Source organism: Anabrus simplex, chromosome 11 (assembly GCF_040414725.1).
Source record: "Anabrus simplex isolate iqAnaSimp1 chromosome 11, ASM4041472v1, whole genome shotgun sequence".
Taxonomy (NCBI): Eukaryota; Metazoa; Arthropoda; class Insecta; order Orthoptera; family Tettigoniidae; genus Anabrus; species Anabrus simplex.
The window spans coordinates 54,678,637-54,697,973 of NC_090275.1; the positions used below are offsets into that span (position 1 = coordinate 54,678,637).

The following is a 19,337-nucleotide window of genomic DNA, read 5'->3' on the forward strand; positions in this document are numbered from 1 at the left end:
GGAAAGGCCTAGGAGTTGGAAGGAAGCGACCGTGGCCTTAATTAAGGTACAGCCCCAGCATTTGCCTGGTGTGAAAATGGGAAACCACAGAAAACCATCTTCAGGGCTGCCGACAGTGGGATTCGAACCCACTATCTCCCGGATGCAAGATCACAGCAGCGCGCCCCTAACCGAATGGCCAATGAAGAACTATTAGGCAGGGAGGAAAGCTCAACAAATGTTGATTCCGCCTGGTCCTAAGTGACCCAATATTTTTTTGATTTTTCGTTCTCCAACTCCCCTTAGTGCCAACGGCAGTACCTGTGTTGAAACACCGGATCCCGTGAGATCTCCGAAGTTAAGCAACATTGGGCGTGGTCAAGATTTGGATGGGTTGCCACGAGCTGTTGGAGGGGGTAAGGGAATGGAGGAATGGAAAAGTCCACCTCCGTGGTGTAGTGGTTAGTGTGATTAGCTGCCACCCACGGAGGTCCTGGTTCGATTCCCGGCTCTGCCACGAAATTTGAAAAGTGGTACGAGAGCTGGAACGGGGTCAGCCTCGAGAGGTCAACTGAGTAGAGGTGGGTTCGATTCCTACCTCAGCCATCCTGGAAGTGGTTTTCCGTGGTTTTCCACTTCTCCTCCAGGCAAATGGCGGGATGTTACCTAACTTCCTTCCCTCTTCCTTGTCTATCCCTTCCAATCTTCCCATCCCCCCGCAAGGCCCCTGTTCAGCATAGCAGGTGAGGCCGCCAGGGCGAGGTACTGGTCATCCTCCCCAGTTGTATTCCCCGACCCAGAGTCTGAAACTCCAGGGCACTGCCCTTGAGGCGGTAGATGTGGGATCCCTCGCCGAGTCCGATCGAAAAACCAACCCTGGAGGGTAAACAGATAAAGAAAGAAAGAAAGAAAGAAAGAAAAGGAATGGAAAAGAACTGGCCACTCTACCGTACGTAAACTCCGGCTCATGCACACCTCTGCGGAGGTTCGGGCCTGCTTTCTGGCAGAATACACCCCCTTAACTCGCCTTACTGTTACGTGAGGATAATAATTACGCAGTTTTAACCCTAAAGGAGCAATCACTACCACTTACTTAACTTCTTAAATTAATGCACAAATACATTTTTTTTAAACTCGTGTCCTCATCCCGAGGTGGTGCAGCTCTTTTCAGACACACCCCCAATGGAGGTGAGCTGGATGTACCATTTCAAACACATACCAGCCCTGCCATTCTTAAATTTCTGGCAGTACCGGGAATCGAACACGGCAGCTAAAAACACTAATTGTTACACTACGGAGGCAGACATTAAATAAATAAATAAATAAATAAATAAATAAATAAATACATTATTTGTTTAACGTCCTTCCAATTACAACTGATTTTTAAGGGATGCTAAGGTGTTAGAATTTTGTTTCGGCAGAAGTTCTATCCCGTGTTGGAAGTCACTGACACGGTGTTTCTACAGCTAAACACTCTCAAATGACGTTGTCCCCAGAAATACAAAGGTACTAAAGCGATGTCCATGAACAAGGATGGTGAAAACAATGTATGACGGAGAAAAACTGAGAATGCGATATGACACTGGCTGAACTGTGCCACAAGCTGCGCAGAGTAAGCAAGTGTCACGGACTACATTGACCCAATGAGAAGGTGACCTAGTCTCTGTTGAGCAGCGTGCTACAGCTGAGTCTCGCAGGAAAAAAAGAACTTGTACAGCAGAAACCCTTCGAACAGACAACACTTTCTCTGCGCCACAATTTAGTGTTTGTTTATGAAAGTCTACGTACAAAGAAAGTAAAGTACACAACACTTCAGTGGACTATTTTAAGTAAAAAAAATAAAAACAGTCCTTTGCAATACACGACTCACATATCCTTGGTCTACTAACTGCCGGTCACCGGCTTTGGCGTAGGAGTGGATGTTCCGAGGTCAGCATGTCCTACCATTTCTGAGACCAGAATCGCGATGCCATTTGTTCACTGGGTGTAGGAGTTTATTGAATCATAATATATTAAAAATATTATGTTAAAAATGTAGTAATCCTAGACTGACTCCAACTGCCTAGCTCTTTCAATTAATGGTTCGCATAGCGACCTCCGGTTCAGAGAGTCATGGGTTCGATCTCCGTCGGCCCCAGAAATTTAGCTGCGTCTGATTAATTCCTCTACCTCGGGGACGGAGTGTTTAGATACGTCTTAATGCCCATTTCTTCATATGCATACAACACAGCGCCACACTGCTAACTACCACAGAAATACATCCCTCCAGATATGGCTGGCGTAAAAAAAAAAAAGCATCTGGCTGTAAATCTAGGCCAAATCCGCACACAGAGCCGATCACAATTGGGAAAAGGCTAGGAAAAAGTTAAAAAAAGAAGAACTTACTCCAGTTGCCTGGATGAAAATCACTCATTTCTACTATTGAGGTATTCGTAGAGAAGCCGCTGCCGATCAAGAACGACTGAAGGTTGAGAACGTTGAAGCTCACGCGCTGTTTGGTCATCAACAATCTCAATCTAGGCTGAAATCCAGGAAAAGCTTCCTCCAGACATCAAAGCCCTTGAAAGGACCACCATAAAAGGAAAGACTTTCCCTGCGGAAATCTAAGCAGCAAGAATGGATGGAGCCGCGTGAACAACTTCCGGCTGGCTACAATGAAGACTGGAGTGTTTGGAGGTCTCTGAACTGCTGGCGGCAGGGCTAAGTCCTCACTTAAGTTATGGACAGCAAGTGCGACTGCGGTGAAGAACAAACAGTGAACCATATGTAACAATGTCCTCTCTGCCCATTTTCATGCTCAGAGCAAGATTTAATGCTTGCTGATGACAATGTCGTAGGTGTGGCTCAGTTTTGGAAAAACACCATCTAGATGTGCAGTAAATTTGGTTTATTTCCTTTGTCTGTTAATTTTTGTAAATAGTTTAATTAATGTTTTATTTTTAACTATGATTAAGTATGCTTCTGACGAGTAAATAAATAAAATTGAGGTAGACTTTTTTTTCTAGTGGCCCTACGTTTCAGTCGCACCGACACAGACAGGTCTTATGGCAACGATGGAATAGGAAAGGGCTAAGAGTGGGAAGGAAGCGGCCGGGGCCTTAATTAAGGTACAGCCTGGTGTGAAAATGGAAAACCACGGGAAACCATCTTCAGGGCTGCCGATAGTGGGAATCGAACCTACTATCTCACGGATGCAAGCTCACAGCTCCGAGCCCCTAACTGCACTGTCCATCTCCGTAGCGCAACGTTCAGTGTTATTAGCTACCAACCTCGGGGACGCGGGTACGATTCCCGATACTGCCAGAAATTTAAGAATGGCAGGAGGGTTGGTATGTACAGTAGTTGAAATGGCACCTGCAGCTCACCTCCATTGTGAGTGTGACTGAAAAGAGCTGCACCACCTCATGAAGAGGACACGAGTTTACTTCTTCTTCTTCTTCTTCTTCTGATTGGATCCATTACCACTCAAACCCCTCGTGTTCCAACGTCATGTTTTATTCGGAAGGCCTATTTCTTCCTCGTCTTTTCTCTTGGTTTCTGTCCTCAAATTCTCTCCGACCTAACCATAACTGTTCTCTTCTAGCGGTCAATCCTCATAGCTTGTGTCCTATGAGAGTGATAGAGCAAATTGTTTCTCCCAATAATAATAATAATAATAATGGCGTATGGCTTCTGGAGAGGCCAGGTCCAGGTCTTGTTCTAGTAGACGGCCGTATAGGCGAACTGCATATCTGTGAGGATGGGTTCTACCTAAGATGATTTCTAATCCCCGACCCGGCCGAAAATCGAATTGGGCAAAAGTCCAGCACTCTAACCATTTAACCATGGAACCGGACAAGTTTGTAATGTAGACCATTCAATGTACTTACTCTAATATGATTTTGCAAAATGCAATTATATAGAGAATGAATCGCACTTTGCTCCAACGTCAGGAACCCTAGAGTATATAAGTATTCCAACCATGGTCTTCAGAATGATTTGTACGTGCTTTTAATGACTGCGTTGGATAATTTTCAGTCTTGGAAGTAAGCAGTGAATCACAGTAACAAGTGTACTACTGAAGGAGGATGTGTCGTGGGTGTCGCAATCGCTCAGGAATGCTCTTGAGGATGTAGAAATGAGGTTACTCTGATACCGTTTCCTGGTCTACCTATTCGAGGCTACGGCATTCTAACGGAGTGGAAGCTCTTCCACTGATTTCTTGTGTAACTGGCCGGATATGTATGAAGAACTGGGGACAGCTACCTAGTTGTACTTCCCTTTAAAAATAATGGTCACCACCAGAACCAGCAATCTCTCCTACGAATTATTTCCATCTCATTTGCCAGCATTCGAATTGGGAAGAGAGCCACTTTACTGATGACCAGTGACATTACGCAATTTTGCACAGGTTCTTTTTTTTTTTTCTAGTGAAACAATTCACCGTCCACCGTCAATTCATAAATAATACCGAACATCTCAGTCCAATATTCGGTCCTGTTCTTATAGTAATTACCAGTCGGTGTTATGACATACGACGTGAATCTTCACCAGCTAGAAAATACAGTTTACCCAACTTACTCTTAACTCTTGGCTGTACTTATCTGTGTCGTATAATAAATAAGAAACTGAGCAGCCATGATATCTACCATCTCCCTTTACAGCTACCACACAATGAGGAACCGTTACCCCGCCACGGTTATTACATTTTTGCGACATCAATTATGTAGAATCCTTCTCTTTCAATCAACAGAACAAAACAAAAAGCATAGTTGCTAACGGCTCTATATCAAAATATGGTCTGCCTGCCAAAACAGAGAAAGCAAAGTTCAGGTAAGAAGGGTACGCTGGAAAAAGGGAAAATGTCATCAGACCAATAAAACAAGCCAATACTGTCAATATGTTAAGAATAGGAAATGACAACGTTGTACGTAAGAGGTAGTATGTCAACAGCTGTACGTTGTAGAACGGGTAGGTTGTGGAAGAAGAAATCAGCCCAGAAAGCATTCAGCATCAACCCTTTGGTCAATTGAACCTCATAAGAAGTCTTTTAACAGTAGACAGAGCTACGCCACTCTCCCCGATTCACAACAATGATTCTTATTAGAGAGTCTAACGGTTATAAAACGTATGCTCTGGACTGTACGTGGAAAAGCATCCCATTTGAACGCTAAAATAAATATTCTGGAGAAGTTTAAAATGAGTTATAATGCGCAGGAATGCGTGAAGTGCATGCGATCACACTTAGGACTATACAACTAAGCAACACTATATAACACTAATCAGGAAGAAAAAAGTTGTAGGAGTCCGACACTTCGAAAAATGAAGGTATCGGCCAAAGAAAGGAAGGGAACCGATTGCCGTGACAATGAAATACACCCTAGGTCTCGTAAACCAAATGCCGTTGGGGTCGGAAAAAAACAAGGGTTGATCAAGGAAGGTCGGATAGGACAGACGAAAGTGAGGATACTGGCACAGGTAAGTGGAAGCAATGTCAGGCCTCAGCTAAGAGCCCCGTGGTCGCCAACCCACGCTCCCAAGTTAAGAGTCCCGCGGGCCCCTTTTAGTTGCATTTTATGGCAGACAGGAAATACCGTGGATGTAGTATCCGAAGCTGGGATCTTTTGAAGGCATCCCTTACGACACGCGGAAGACATCGGGGATTTATCCTATGTCCCCACCCATAGGGACAAATCTGAACCTCAGAAAGTTTTTAATCTCAATAGGAATAGAGTTGTACCGACACGTCAGACCACTCACAGTTATGTGACACTCAACACTTTCTTCATTGTAGTACAACAAAAGCAGGAATGAGATTGTCCTCAGCCGGCAGTCCGAATCTGCCCCATTTCCTGGTCGCAACGCTTTCATTTGCTATGCTGTACGAGCACAATGAAAAACGATATTAGCAAGCTCGACATCTGTATAAAGTATTAGAGAAGATGACAGATTACTGCAGTCATTTTCAGTAATACTTTCTCTGACAAACACGTGGAGAAAGTAAATACCGAACGTCAACCCACGTACAACAATATTATTACGTTTAACTGAACCTATGTGGGCTGTCGTTCTCCAAATCCAATCAGCTGGGTGGACACTGCAAGTCGCAGACTTAGACATGAGCAGAACTACCACGAAACATTGATTTAAAACGTTAATTACACGTCTCTGAAGGGAATTTCTAGAACAATTCACATGGATTGTCGTTAAAGGGAATCTTGGCATAAGAAGGCAACACTCAATCACTGATCAACAGTGGGAATTCGCCATTAAAAATCTGAAAAGCAAGCTTGTAGTTCTTAGTGATCTTTTTGAAATATTGTAGAGAACTGGTCACTTAAACTTCGACTGCAGAAGGTAAATAATATGTTTTCAAAGGGAGGGAGTATTTTAGAACAAGAAATCTACGAGAAGACTTTCCGACACGCAGCATAGGTCTTATGGCGGCTTTGGGAAAAGAAAGGGCTAAGAGTGGGAAAGATATAATACTATATCTGAAGTACTTACTTGATTATGTTTGCATGAAGGAGCTATACCAAATGAATGGAGAGTTGCTATACTAGCCCCTGTGTATAAAGGAAAGGGTGATAGACATAAAGCTGAAAATTACAGGCCATTCAGTTTGACATGCATTGCACGTAAACTTTAGGAAAGCATTCTTTCTTATTATATCAGACATGTTTGCAAAATTAATAACAGGTTCGATAGAAGGCAGTTCAGTTTTAGGAAGCTCAACTTGTAGGATACCAGCATGATATAGCAGATATCCTGGATTCAGGAGGTCAAATGGACTGTGTCGCGATTGACCTGTCTAAGGTATTTGATATGGTGGATCATGGGAAACTACTGGCAAAAATGAGTGCAACTGGACTAGACAAAAGAGTGACTGAATGGTTGGCTATATTTCTAGAAAATAGATCTCAGAGAATTAGAGTAGGCGAAGCTTTATCTGTCCCTGTAATAATTAAGAGGGGAATTTTTCAAGGCAGTATTATTGGACCTTTATGTTTTCTTATATAATATATATACATATATGATATGAGTGAGGAAGTGGAATCAGAGATAAGGCTCTTTGCAGATGATGTTACTCTGTTGTTGTTGTTTTTGTTGTTTGCGTCAACAGTCCATATACCGGTTTGATGCAGCACTCCATGCCACCCTATCCTGTGCTAACCTTTTCATTTCTACGTAACTATCGCATCCTACATCTATTCTAATCTGCTTGTCATGCTCAGAGCTATCAGTGGAGAGATGGCGTGGAATGATATTAGTAAGCGAATAAGTTTGAGTCGTGTCTTTAAAAGTAGGAAAGTTCACAATATGAAGAGAAAGTTGGACATCAAGAGGACATATTGGGACAAATATTCGTTTATAGGAAGGGGAGTTAGGGTTTGGAATAACTTACCACTTACCATCATTTAACAAAAGGCTAGGAAAACAACAGATACGAAATCTGCCACCTGGGCGACTGCCCTAAATGCAGATCAGTAGTGATTGATGAAAAACGATCGTGGCCTTAAAGCCACAGTATTTTCCTGTTGTGAAAATGGGAAAGCACGGAAAAGCATGAACAGGGCTGCTGACAGTGAGGGTTCGAATCCCCGAATGCAAGGTGACAGCTACGTGACCAAAACCGCATAGCCACAAGTTAGTTTACGAGAAGACTAAAACGTTAGACTGTTCTGAATTTATGACGAATGTTTAGAGAATGAGATGAATGAGATTCCGTATCCCAGCCAGGACTTCCGCTACGCCTCTGCCACTGCGTGAACAATTTTTGCGTTGGGCAAAGCGGAGTTGCGACAAGTTTTCTCCAGGATCTTCGGTTTGTCCTTTCACTTTCTTTTCTAATCTTGCAACTACCCACCATTTATCATCGCCCCACTAGGGTTTACTGTTTCATAGTAACGACTGTTCCTATAGCTCAAACAGTAGACAGGTATGAACTTCTTAACTCGCCTGTATCATTGTGGAGCTCTGTTGATTACATCAACCTTTGACATACACTATTCCCGGGGGTTCTTAATTTACATTAGACACGGCGACCTACCAAACGATCACTGCTAAGCCTGCGGATTACGAGGTTACCAATGATCAGCGTGACGATTCCTCTCTTTCGTAATTCTTAGAGCCTTGTTCAGTGTCGAAGTAAGCGCTCTCGGACCTATCTCACACTTAACCACATTATGTTTACATTCCCAAATTAAATAATCAAAAGAAAGTTAAATGCAATAGCTGTCGGACGCAGGATATTAAAAGTGACTAGGGATATCTCCCGATTTTAGCGGAACAATTCTGATTTTTGACCCAATGTCCTGCAGCCTTCAAAACGTCTGGCGGGACTGTCAATTGTCCTGATTTGTCCTGATTTGTCAAAGATAAAATTGGCATGAAAGAAAAATATATTTTTCTCATAAAGCACGCGGAAGGACGTGGGTTCGATTCCCGTCAGGGTGTGGTAAAATTTAAGAAACGAAATTTCCACTTCCGGAGGTGCACATGGCACTGCGGTACACTCAGCCTGCGCCAAAAATGAGTACCAGGTTAATTCCTGGGGGCAAAGGCAGCCGAGCGTAGAGCTAACTACTCTACCCCATCAAGTGCCGAGGTTACGGATAGTGGAAGCCTTTACCTTCCACCCCTCCAGGGTCATGGTCTGTACGGAGATGACTTTTCTCATAAAGACTTAGTTGGCGCTGTTGAAAATATTGCACTAACTTAACCCTAGTGTGGATCAATGATACAAGATACAGCAATGGGTGATTCTAATTGTACATAGTAACCCTGCTGGAAAATCTGACACAAATTGTATTTTCCTCCATGATTCTTGGCCAGACAGTACCACCGTTCGAAACAAATTTCGAGTAGTTGGGTATAGGGGTTTCAGAGAGAAAAATGTGTTTCGCCTTTTGGTGCAAGAAGAATCACCACATTATGCATACAGTACCTGCAGAAAACGGTCGTGTCGTCGACCCGAGGTGGTGTAGCTCTTCAATGGCACACGCCCAATGGAGGTGAGCTAAATAACCACATATCAAACCTCCCGCCATTCTTAAATCATCACCGGGCGACTTGGCCGAGCGGTTAGTGGCACGCGGCTGTGAGCTTGCATTCGGCAGATAGTGGGTTCGAATCCCACTGTCGACAGCCCTGAAAATGGTTTTCCGTTGTTTCCCATTTTCACACCAGGCAAATGCTGGGGTTGTACCTTAATTAAGGCACGGCCGCTTCCTTCCAACTCCTAGCCCTTTCCTGTCCCATCGTCGTCATAAGACCTATCTGTGTCGGTGCGACGTAGAGCCACTAGCAACAAAAATTTTAAAATCATTGCCAGTACCGGGAATCGAAGGTGGACCTCCGAGGAAGCCAGCACATTACGCTAACCGTTACGCTACGGATATTAGATAATGAAAAATATTTACACTTTAAATTTAAGAGAAATCAGAACATTTTAAGAGTATTATGAACACAATAAGGTAACAAAATACAACAATAAATGAAAGTATACCGAGCAAGTTGCTGCGCGGTTCGGGTCACGTAGCTATCACCTTGCATTCGGGAAATGGTGGGTTCGAACCCCACTGACGGCAGCCCTGAAGACGGTTTTTCGTGGTTTCCCATTTCACACCAGGCAAATGCTGGAGCTGTACGTTAAGGCCACGGACGCTTCCTTCCCACTCCTAGCCATAAGACCTATCTGTGTCGGTGCGGCGTAAAGCTGATTGTAAAAATTAAACATTTGATATTCCAATCTCTGTCAAATCTTGCTTTACTCCTTAGATCCACTGGTTGCCATTCTTGCTCTAGTAAACTTGGTTAAACACTCGTTTTGTCTACTGCTGTTATCCATCCACATTACGTGGCCAAAAATGTAATTCCTCTCTGAATGATATGCCTCCGCTTCAGAAACTTTTCAAACATTACGCTCTGGTTTAAAAGAAATCAATACCTAACGAAACTGTAGCACAGCCTACGTCACTATTGTTTGTTTATTTCCAGTTCTGGTACCTACTCTTGGTTACCGTTATTCTAGGAGGTGAAGTGTTGCGCAGTGTGAGGCAAAGAAAGTGAGATGCATCCTGTTTTTTGTGCTCACAATGGCCTCAGGCCAGCCAGGGTCGTTAAGAGTAGGTTAGGAATGCAACGCAGACCGTTAGGTGGCTGGGCACCTGCAGTGGATGACCTCAATTCGGGTCGTGCACCAAATGCGGGTGATCAGAGTCAGGCTTCTCAGAACACACAAACTTCCATTCTTTAAAACGTGGTAGCAGCAAGAGACGTATTATGTAATTCCCCAATAGCAGAAATATTCTAGTAATCTTTATCACAGAAGGAGAATGCTGAAAGTAGTCAACCTGCTGAAGTTCTATGCCGATGGCAACTAAAATCTCTCTCTCTCTCTCTCTTTCTATATATATATATATATATATATATATATATATATATATATATAAAATAAGAGTTTTTTTTTCTGTACATTACTCAGAATTTAAAAAGAATGGTATTTCTCTATCGGCCATATCCAAAGTAACAAGGAAAATGCCCTTTTTAATTTTCTGTAATGTCTGTCTGTCTGTCTGTCTGTCTGTCTGTCTATCTATCTATTTATATGCATGCGCACGCATCACGAGAAAATGGCTGAAGAGAATTTAAAGAAAATCGATATTTAAAGTCGGGAAAGAAGGCCAACACATCAGCTAAGCAAGTTCAACCGTGCTACTGAGTAGGGCATAACGATGTGAAATTAATAATAATAATAATAATAATAATAATAATAATAATAATAATAATAATAATAATAATAATAATAATAATAGTTTTACGTTCCACCGACTTCTTTTACTGTTTTTGGAGACACCGAGCTTTATTTCAACTTGACGTTATTGAATGACTTTACTTATAACCATGGCCTTTGTCTTCGCTACGGAAATCCAGCCAAAGAGCCAGATTTTGTTAACATCTCATTATGTACGGTTCAAGTCCAGGTTAATAACCGCGCCTAGTTAATGACGTTTACAGCTCACTGAATTGAACAAGGTCAAGTCTAAACGGCACATTTCCATAATAATACACTTGTGGTCACGTGATTTGCATCTTGTAGTGTGGACATGACGGAAGTTGTCCCGTCTTGTACCTGACTAATGAATGGCACACATTTAAGTAGTGTGAAGTCCCGTTGACGTAACCTCTTTCTCGCACAAAATAGGCACTGACCCAGAGTGAAGAGGATGTATTTGGATGCAGGCTTTTAGTACTTAAGAGCACCAGTGGCATGCCCCAGACAGTGTATCGCTCGTTTGAAAACCTTCGCCTTACTTGGTTGGTTTTATGAATAACTCAAAAGTACTGCAAGCATACCAGAGTAAAAATAGAACTGGATTAGTTGAACTGTCGCATCGCTACTTCCATTCGACCCTGCAGGGCCAGACTCAAGGCATGACATTTCGTTATTACTGTATTAAGAAATAATATCGCCTCTGTGGAGTAGTAGAAGTTAGTGTGATTAGCTGCCACCTCTCCGGAGGCCCGGACTCGATTCCCGGTTCTGCCACGAAATTTGAAAAGCGGTACGAGTGCTCAGCCTCGGGAGGTCAGTGAGTAGAGGGGGGCGGGGGGATTCGATTCCCACCTCAGCCATCCTTGAAGTAGTTTTCCGTGGTTTCCCACTTCTCCTCGAAGCAAATGCTAGAATGGCACCTAACTTAAGACCACGGCCGCTTCCTTCCCTCTTCCTCCGTCCGAGCTTCCCATCCCCCAACAAGGTCCCTGTTCAGCATAGTAGCAGGTGAGGCCAACTGATCGAGACACTGGTCCTCCTTCCTAGTTGTATCCCCCAACCCAAAGTCTCACGCGCCAGGACACCGCCCTGGAGGCGGTATAGGTGTAGTCGCTCTGTAGTGCGAGGGAAAAACCAACCCTGGAGAGTAAACGGATTAAGAAAGAAAGAAAGAAAGAAAGAAAGAAAGAAAGAAAGAAAGAAAGAAAGAATAAAATTAATATTAATTTACCTGTAAAAATTGAATAGTAAAACGAAATAATTGTTCATGTATACGCAAAAAAAATATATATATTTTTGAATGCTTTTCATTAAAATTTCTATTGTTGCCATTATATTTACTTTTCCAAATATATGCCGTATATCAGTAAGATAGAACACTGGCTGAATGGTCAGCGTTGAGGCCTTCGGTTCAGAGAATCCCGGGTTCGATTCCCGACCGGGTCGGGAATTTTAATCGAGTTTGATTAATTCTTCTGGCTCGGGGACTGGGTGTTTGTGTTTGTTCCAACACTTTCCTCTTCATATTCAGACACTACACTACCAACCACCACAGAAACATGCAATATATCCTTCAATATAGGAAGGGCATCCAGCCGTAAAACAGGGCCGACCCGCACATGTGTGGGAAAAGCGGTAGAAGAAGATCAATAAGATCGAACGCATTTGTAATCTCCTAACATCGGTCTTCATTTTCTGCTTCCGCTGCTTTTCTTACAACCTGGTGGGATCGTGGTTCCGAACTATGTCGCACATGTGATCTGTTCCAGTTTTACGGGCAGATGGCCTTCGTGACGCCAAATCTATGTTGAGGGAAGTATTCACCACTGCGTGTTTCTGTCAGGGTTGGTATTGTGATGGGGCATGGTTTGGACTCAGAGTTGCTATAAATCCCCGATTTTCCGAGATAGTACCGAATCACAGGGAATACAAGAGGACAAATTGGGGGTAAATATTCGTTTAGAGGGAGAGGAGTTGGGGATTGGAATAATATACCAAGGGAGATGTGCAACAAATTTCCAAATTCTTTGCAATTATTTAAGAAAAGATTAGGAAGACAACAGCAGATAGGGAATCTGCCACCAGGGTGACGACACTAAATGCAGATCAGTGGTTCAATTTAATGTTGTATGGCCTCTGGAGAGGCCTGGTGCAAGTCTTTCGAGTTGACTCCTTATAGGCGACCTGCGCGTCGGTGAGGCTGGGGCCTAACCTATGATGAATCGTCGCCGTAAGACCTAGCAGTGTCGGTGCGACGTTAGCAAATTATAAATAAGAAACCTATGATTAATTCTGACGATGAAGACGGAACACACACTCAATCCTCGAGAGATTAGAATTAACCAATGAAAGTTAAAATCCCCGTCCCGGCCGGGAATCAAACCCGGAGCCCCATGAACGAAAGACCAGCACGCTAACCATTTAGCCATGGATCCGGGCAGATTGGTAGTGATAGATACCATATTTTATAACAATGGAAAATAATGTCAGTTTTTTTGCTTCATGCAACGGGACGTTAAGAAAATGACCATGGATTTATGAACATGTCTATTTTGTGTAATAAAGTACTCTACATCGAAATTTCATCAGACAATAATGATAATTTGACAGTCAAAGATAAAGGGTTCATATATTTCAGAACATTTGTTGATAATAAGTGTTGTAAGCTTTTCGAACCGCTGCTGAATTCCCTCTCTGAATCTTCGGGACTAATACTTCGTTTGATCATGTTTCTTCTTTCACGAATTCATTTTGGCGATATGAAAGAACCAGACTAGACACTGACACGGTTAAATCTTGTAACTAGACGGGGTAAAAATCCTCGACTCTTTCCTATCCTTATCCTTTCCAATAGTCCAAATTGGACCGCGTTTGAGATCCCTCTCTACCTCTCTAAACACGCACACCAATCTAATTTTAAGGCAGCAGCACTTGACTAACAATGAACTTTTCTTTTTTGCAGGATGCATAGCAGGCAGCAGTTCGCTTACGCGCTTATAGGGCTGATAGCCTGTAGTCACGTGATCTCCGTGCTGGGATTCCCCCAACAGGCGGTGGGACCAGAGGCCCGGAAGTTCGCTGAAAAACCCAACGCACTGAAGAAGGTGGCCATCGACAATGACCTGGATGACGTCTCCACGAATCAAATACAGGTCAGTGAGGTGATTAATGACACATCATTCAGCTAACGACACAATTCCTCTGCCGGTCGAGCAGCCATTTTGGAAACAAACGCGTAGCTCCCTCTATAGATACTACGATTCTTTCCAAATTCTAATTATGTATTTTTCACAGTACAGCTGATGTTTACATGTTATTTACATTTAGTTGATGTATATAATCCAGAAAACAGTGATAGTGATAGACCTGGCATTACGTTTTATTCAATTTTACGTCTTTGAAAAGCAGGAGAATTTCATTACAAATATTGAGGAAAATTTTAAATGGAAAAATTGACCGTCAAGAATTACTTTCATCCCTTTTCATGTACTACAAGTAAAATCACGACAGCAAATACTATTTTACATCTCAAAATCCAGGAGAGTTCATCATTCTAATTCAACATTAGTTAAAATACTATCGGTTTATAATTCAATTGCTGCTCAAGTTGATTTATTCGCTGGCACTAGATTGTTCAATAAGCAAATACAGTCAATTGTTACTAAATCTTAATCATTATTTAATTCCTTTTTGCTGGAATGACGGGTTCTCATACGTTTTTGTTGTTCTTTTTCTAAACGGTTGATTAATTTTCTATGGCTAGTAGGCCTATATAGCCTATTTTATTATGTTTGTTGGTTTGCAGTTTTAATTTTTCGATTACGTTCTTATTATTCGTTTTCTTCTTTTCGTTCTTCTTCTTCTTATTATTATTATTATTTTTGTTTTGATCTATTTAGAGCTTAAATTTCATATGTTACGAAGGTGCATAATTGAGCTTTGGCCTGTATACCTTCATATTGTCAAATAAGCAAACAAATAAATGCATATTTTTTTAATATTTTGGGGGTATTAGGTCGTGTTACAACTACTGTAGGTGGAAGCGATTGGATCTTGCTACCAAGATCGTCTTGAGAGCAATAAGAATGCAGAACAAAAACTGTTAATGGCAATTATTGTCACTCCATAGTAACTAAACTCAAAACAGAAAGGGCCTGTTAAAATTGTAGTTCATTCCAGGGCCTCCATAGTCAAGGAGAAAGATATCGAAGACAACTATGCAGGCTAGTCATGATCTACTCAGTACACAGCCGTCCTTTTTTTTTTTTTGACATAAATATGTCTTGTGTTATGTGACGCGACAAAATGTGTGACGGAAGTGTAACCATAGCAACCGTGCAGGCTATGTCTTATGATTGGTTGCCATCTGAAATTAGCAACCGTTGATGGATGGCCATGACGGAGAGATATATTTATGATCATTTGATATTCGCAAAGGGAAAAGTGGTTCCTTTTTAAAAGATTCAACGTGACAACTGCCATTAATTGATTTCATTTTTCATTCCTATTGCTCTGAAGACCATTTTGGTAGCGCCAGCTGTCACAGACCTAATATCCCCAAATTACTATATTGTCATTTAATGGTCGTGAAAGTCTGCGTTGAAGTTTATAGTTCCTCCAGCTGGCTCCTCATATCTTAAGTTTTCTATCGCAAAATGTTCAGCAGAGTATCACCTAATTCCTCATTAATTTTTACATACTTTTACTGAAATACCCTACAGAAATCTGCCTCAATTATGCGGCAGGGAAAGGTTCTTACATAGTGTAAACGACACGGGGAAGAGACCAAGCACAGGCTTAATTCAAAGCAAGACGCTTAACCTTTACGTGCATGTTATTTTTGTTTTAAAGTTAAAGTGATTTGTGCGTATTTGTAAATAACAATGAAAAATCTTAAAAACAGAACCGTGTTTTGATGTAGGTCTTGTCAATGACTATGAAAATAATTATTCTGTATGAAATAACACGTTGTGAAGTGAATTATTCAACAAAACTTCAACGTGACTGGTAACTGCTTTTATTGTTTCATAAATAATAATGAAAATGTTCACATCAGTAGTATAAAGACGGTATTTTAGAATTTTCAAAATACGCTATGACGAGAATTAACATGAAAGGCAGCAGCCTAATTTTAAAAAACGTATCTACATTCCTTACTAAGTGCGAACAATTTTAATCTCTCTTCGCGAATAAACTTTTTAATAAGGTTAATCAAATTCGAAATTACTGCTACGAGTGAAGATTAACTGGTCATCCGGGAAAGGAAGAGTGGCATTTTCTGTATTATTATTATTATTATTATTATTTACAATGATCCCTTCTAGGGACTACGTGTCCATTTCTGTTCATCCTTCCTTGTTTTTTCCTCTTCCGTCTTTCTCAGTATTCCTTCATCATTCCATTGTGCTTTATTCTCCTTTATCCAGACCACTTTGGACCAGGTTTTCTTTTCATTCTTCCTTCGAATCCTCCCATTCTCAAAACTTACTTTTAAAAAATCTCTTCTCTTATTTTACTCATATTATTATTTTTATTATTAAGTAATATCTCAATGTATTTCTCCACTAGCTTAATAAAAGGATTAAATTCACGTGTGTTCTAGTCACAGGAGGGATTCTCATGGAGCAACATGCTGAGTACACTGATGCAGCTGATATTCAACCCGCAGCAGAGCCCGACCAAGTCTGACAGTCTGGATACTGATACGGTAAATTTTCTATGACAATACTATTTATCAAAACATAAGGTTCCTAGAAGGGAACCATAATTTAATTTCATCGATTGTAAATGTTAAAAACATTTAAGCTCTTTAAGTCTTTAGGTTTCTTCAATCGTAAAATGACCAGTCGCTGATACACCACTGTAAGATTCCTACGTAGACAATGCAGTGACGGAGCAATAGATTTCCGACTGATCTTTCATACTAGAGGGTCGATACCATACAGTAGTCTACGATAATCGATACTACAACTGTGATGAGAGTAAATATATAGCAGCCGTAATTGTTTGTGTACCAAGCCGTCTGCGCAAAATTGGTCATATGAATTTTAGATATCTCGAGTACATTCAGAGGCCATGTTCGTGACTAGAGACATTCAGGGCGGACGATGGGTTTAACTAATCACCAGAAACCGAAAGTTTAGGCATTTATTAAGGCTAAAATAGGCAGGCTAATAAGCGGTGGTGGTGATTATTGTTTAAGAGGAAGTACAACTAGGCAACCATTCTCTGTGTAACACTAATCGTAACTTATGCTTAACTTTTGGATACCAGTGTACTCCGTGGTCGCCAATCCACGCTCTGCAAGTTGAGAGCCTCTGGGGCCACCCCCACCACAGGGAACACACACAATAATAATCGAGAACGAATGACAGCACTTCACTAATTAATGTCTAGAACCGGCAATCCTTCCGTCTCATCTTCCACTTGGATTCGCACCTACCAGTCACTTCACACAGCAGCTCCATTGCACGCAGCTTCGAACATAAAGAGTGTTTCCTGACACGACGCACGTCTACTGTCCACTTGGCTCGACTCCAGACAAAGCCGATAACTCACGTGACTGCTCCACACACTGAACTACTTAACACACATCACACGACAAGACAATAACACAGCACCAGCTAAACTACTACACAACACTACTCAATGACAACGTGTTCACGGCGAGCCTGCTTTTATATACCTGGTGATGAAGCTCTAGTATATTCTGGGCACGACCAGAATAGGAACTTCCTGGTTTCCCCTTCCAGAAAATCCACGGAGACACCAGACGAAAAGCACAATACAAGAAGAGGTCACATGCCTCAGGCCCGCTGGGACGTCTCCGGCCTGACTCATTCATCTCTTCCAAAAAATACCGGAGTGGACTTCCAGAAGGCTGGGAGTCGCATGTGCACATAATAATACTTTCGAAAGTTGTTGTAGGGCCTATATCTCTCTATGGGTTACTTCAGTGCCTACACAACCCTTTGAATAATCCTGTATCGAAAGTTGTTGTAGGGCCTATATCTCTCTATGGGTTACTTCAGTGCCTACACAACCCTTTGAATAATCCTGTATAATAAGTGTTAGAAATTGTTGTTTCTATCCCGTATAGTAAAAGTTATATTCGGGTGTTCAAAATTATTACTTCTTTCATATTTTCATAACTCCTTTACTAGTTTTTCCCGCATTTTAAAACCATCTTTTGTATATCACTTCCCAACGAATGTTGTTCCTTGAATTTATATTTTAAATTATTTCTCAGGGATCCTACCAGTCTCCATGGACCAACATCCTGTCCATGGGTCTCAAGATCCTCTCAGCCTTCATCACCGGAGGGACAGGAGGTGATGGTATCGACAAGGTCGACAATGGCTCTCCCATGCAGGTAAGCTCTCAAATACCGACCGATGTGAACTTGGTGACGGAGTGGTTGAGGGTATATTATGTTCCTTCTTCCTCCACTGTCCTCGCAATATCTGCAAAACAACCTACTTCTTCTTCTATTGCACACATCAGAAGCACTTGAGCACACATACTCAAATCGGTCTGTTTCAATATAGCCAACAAAATGTTGTGACAGACGAAGAGATACTGTATCACGTTCTTTATTCCTACCAAGTCTTAAAGGATCGATATTTTAAAATTATATGGCAAGCAATTGCTTGCACATTTCTATGTATTTAGAGTCTAACGTATCGAGTAATTAAGGGGGTAAAAAAGCAGAGTACGTAAACGAAATAGAACACATCTTTAAATGTTCGCCTTCTATTCTGTCATCTAAATTTTTGTACATTAATAATGAAAATCCACAGCCTGTTTCCAGTCATTGGACCGGGTCAGGAATGGAATTAATGAAGCCCCCATATATTAACAATAATAATAATAATAATGTTATTGGATTTACGTTTCACTAACTATACTTACAGTTTTCTCAAACGTCCAGGTGCTGCAATTTTGTCCAGCAAGAATTTTATTTTACGTAAATTGGTTTAGTTGAGAACTTTCCATTAACAACGGACTGATCCGTGAGCTGGGCTCCGGAGGTCAGAAATTTCCATCTGAGCCATTCGCTTACTTGAGCACTTCGAAACAGAAACTAACTGAACTGAGAGCTAGGCTCAGAAGGCTAGAAATTTCCGACTAATTCATTCAGCCTGTCTTCGTGTATATTTTTCTACGATCAAGGTACAGGTGATGATGATGATGATGATGACTGGTAGTGGTGATTATTGTTCTAAGAGGAACTACAACTGGGCAACACTAATCCGAAGACAAAATAAAAGAGGTCTGACACTTCGAAGAATGAAGGTATCGGCAAAAAATTGAAAGGGCCACGAAGGGCCTGAAAAGGAAAGTCTCCCTAGGCCTTGCAAACCAAATATCGTAGGGATCGGAAACGACAAGGGAGGCTGGTTAGGAAAGATGGACGTAAGGGGCCTGACACAAGTAAGTGGAACCGATGCTAGGATTTAGCTAAGGGACCCGTGGAGTCCCTTTCTGTCACCTCTCACGACACGCAGGGGATTCCGTGGAATCCCAGGGTCTGTATGGGGAAACAAAATTATCATCACTAACATCACGGCGAATGTGAGCGACACTAGAGAAAGGTAAATCT

At 41.7% G+C, this 19,337-nt stretch overlaps 1 protein-coding gene across 1 annotated transcript in view; it reads left to right on the plus strand.

The window, feature by feature from the left end:
- Nucleotides 1-19,337, plus strand: part of LOC136883584 (uncharacterized) — a 49,471-nt gene that overhangs the window by 15,021 nt on the left and 15,113 nt on the right. The window contains exons 2-4 of the mRNA XM_067155980.2: nt 13,698-13,887; nt 16,338-16,442; nt 17,985-18,107. Of these exons, the coding sequence (XP_067012081.1) occupies nt 13,699-13,887; nt 16,338-16,442; nt 17,985-18,107 (417 nt within the window). The 5' untranslated portion in view covers nt 13,698. The remainder of the gene's footprint in view (nt 1-13,697; nt 13,888-16,337; nt 16,443-17,984; nt 18,108-19,337) is intronic.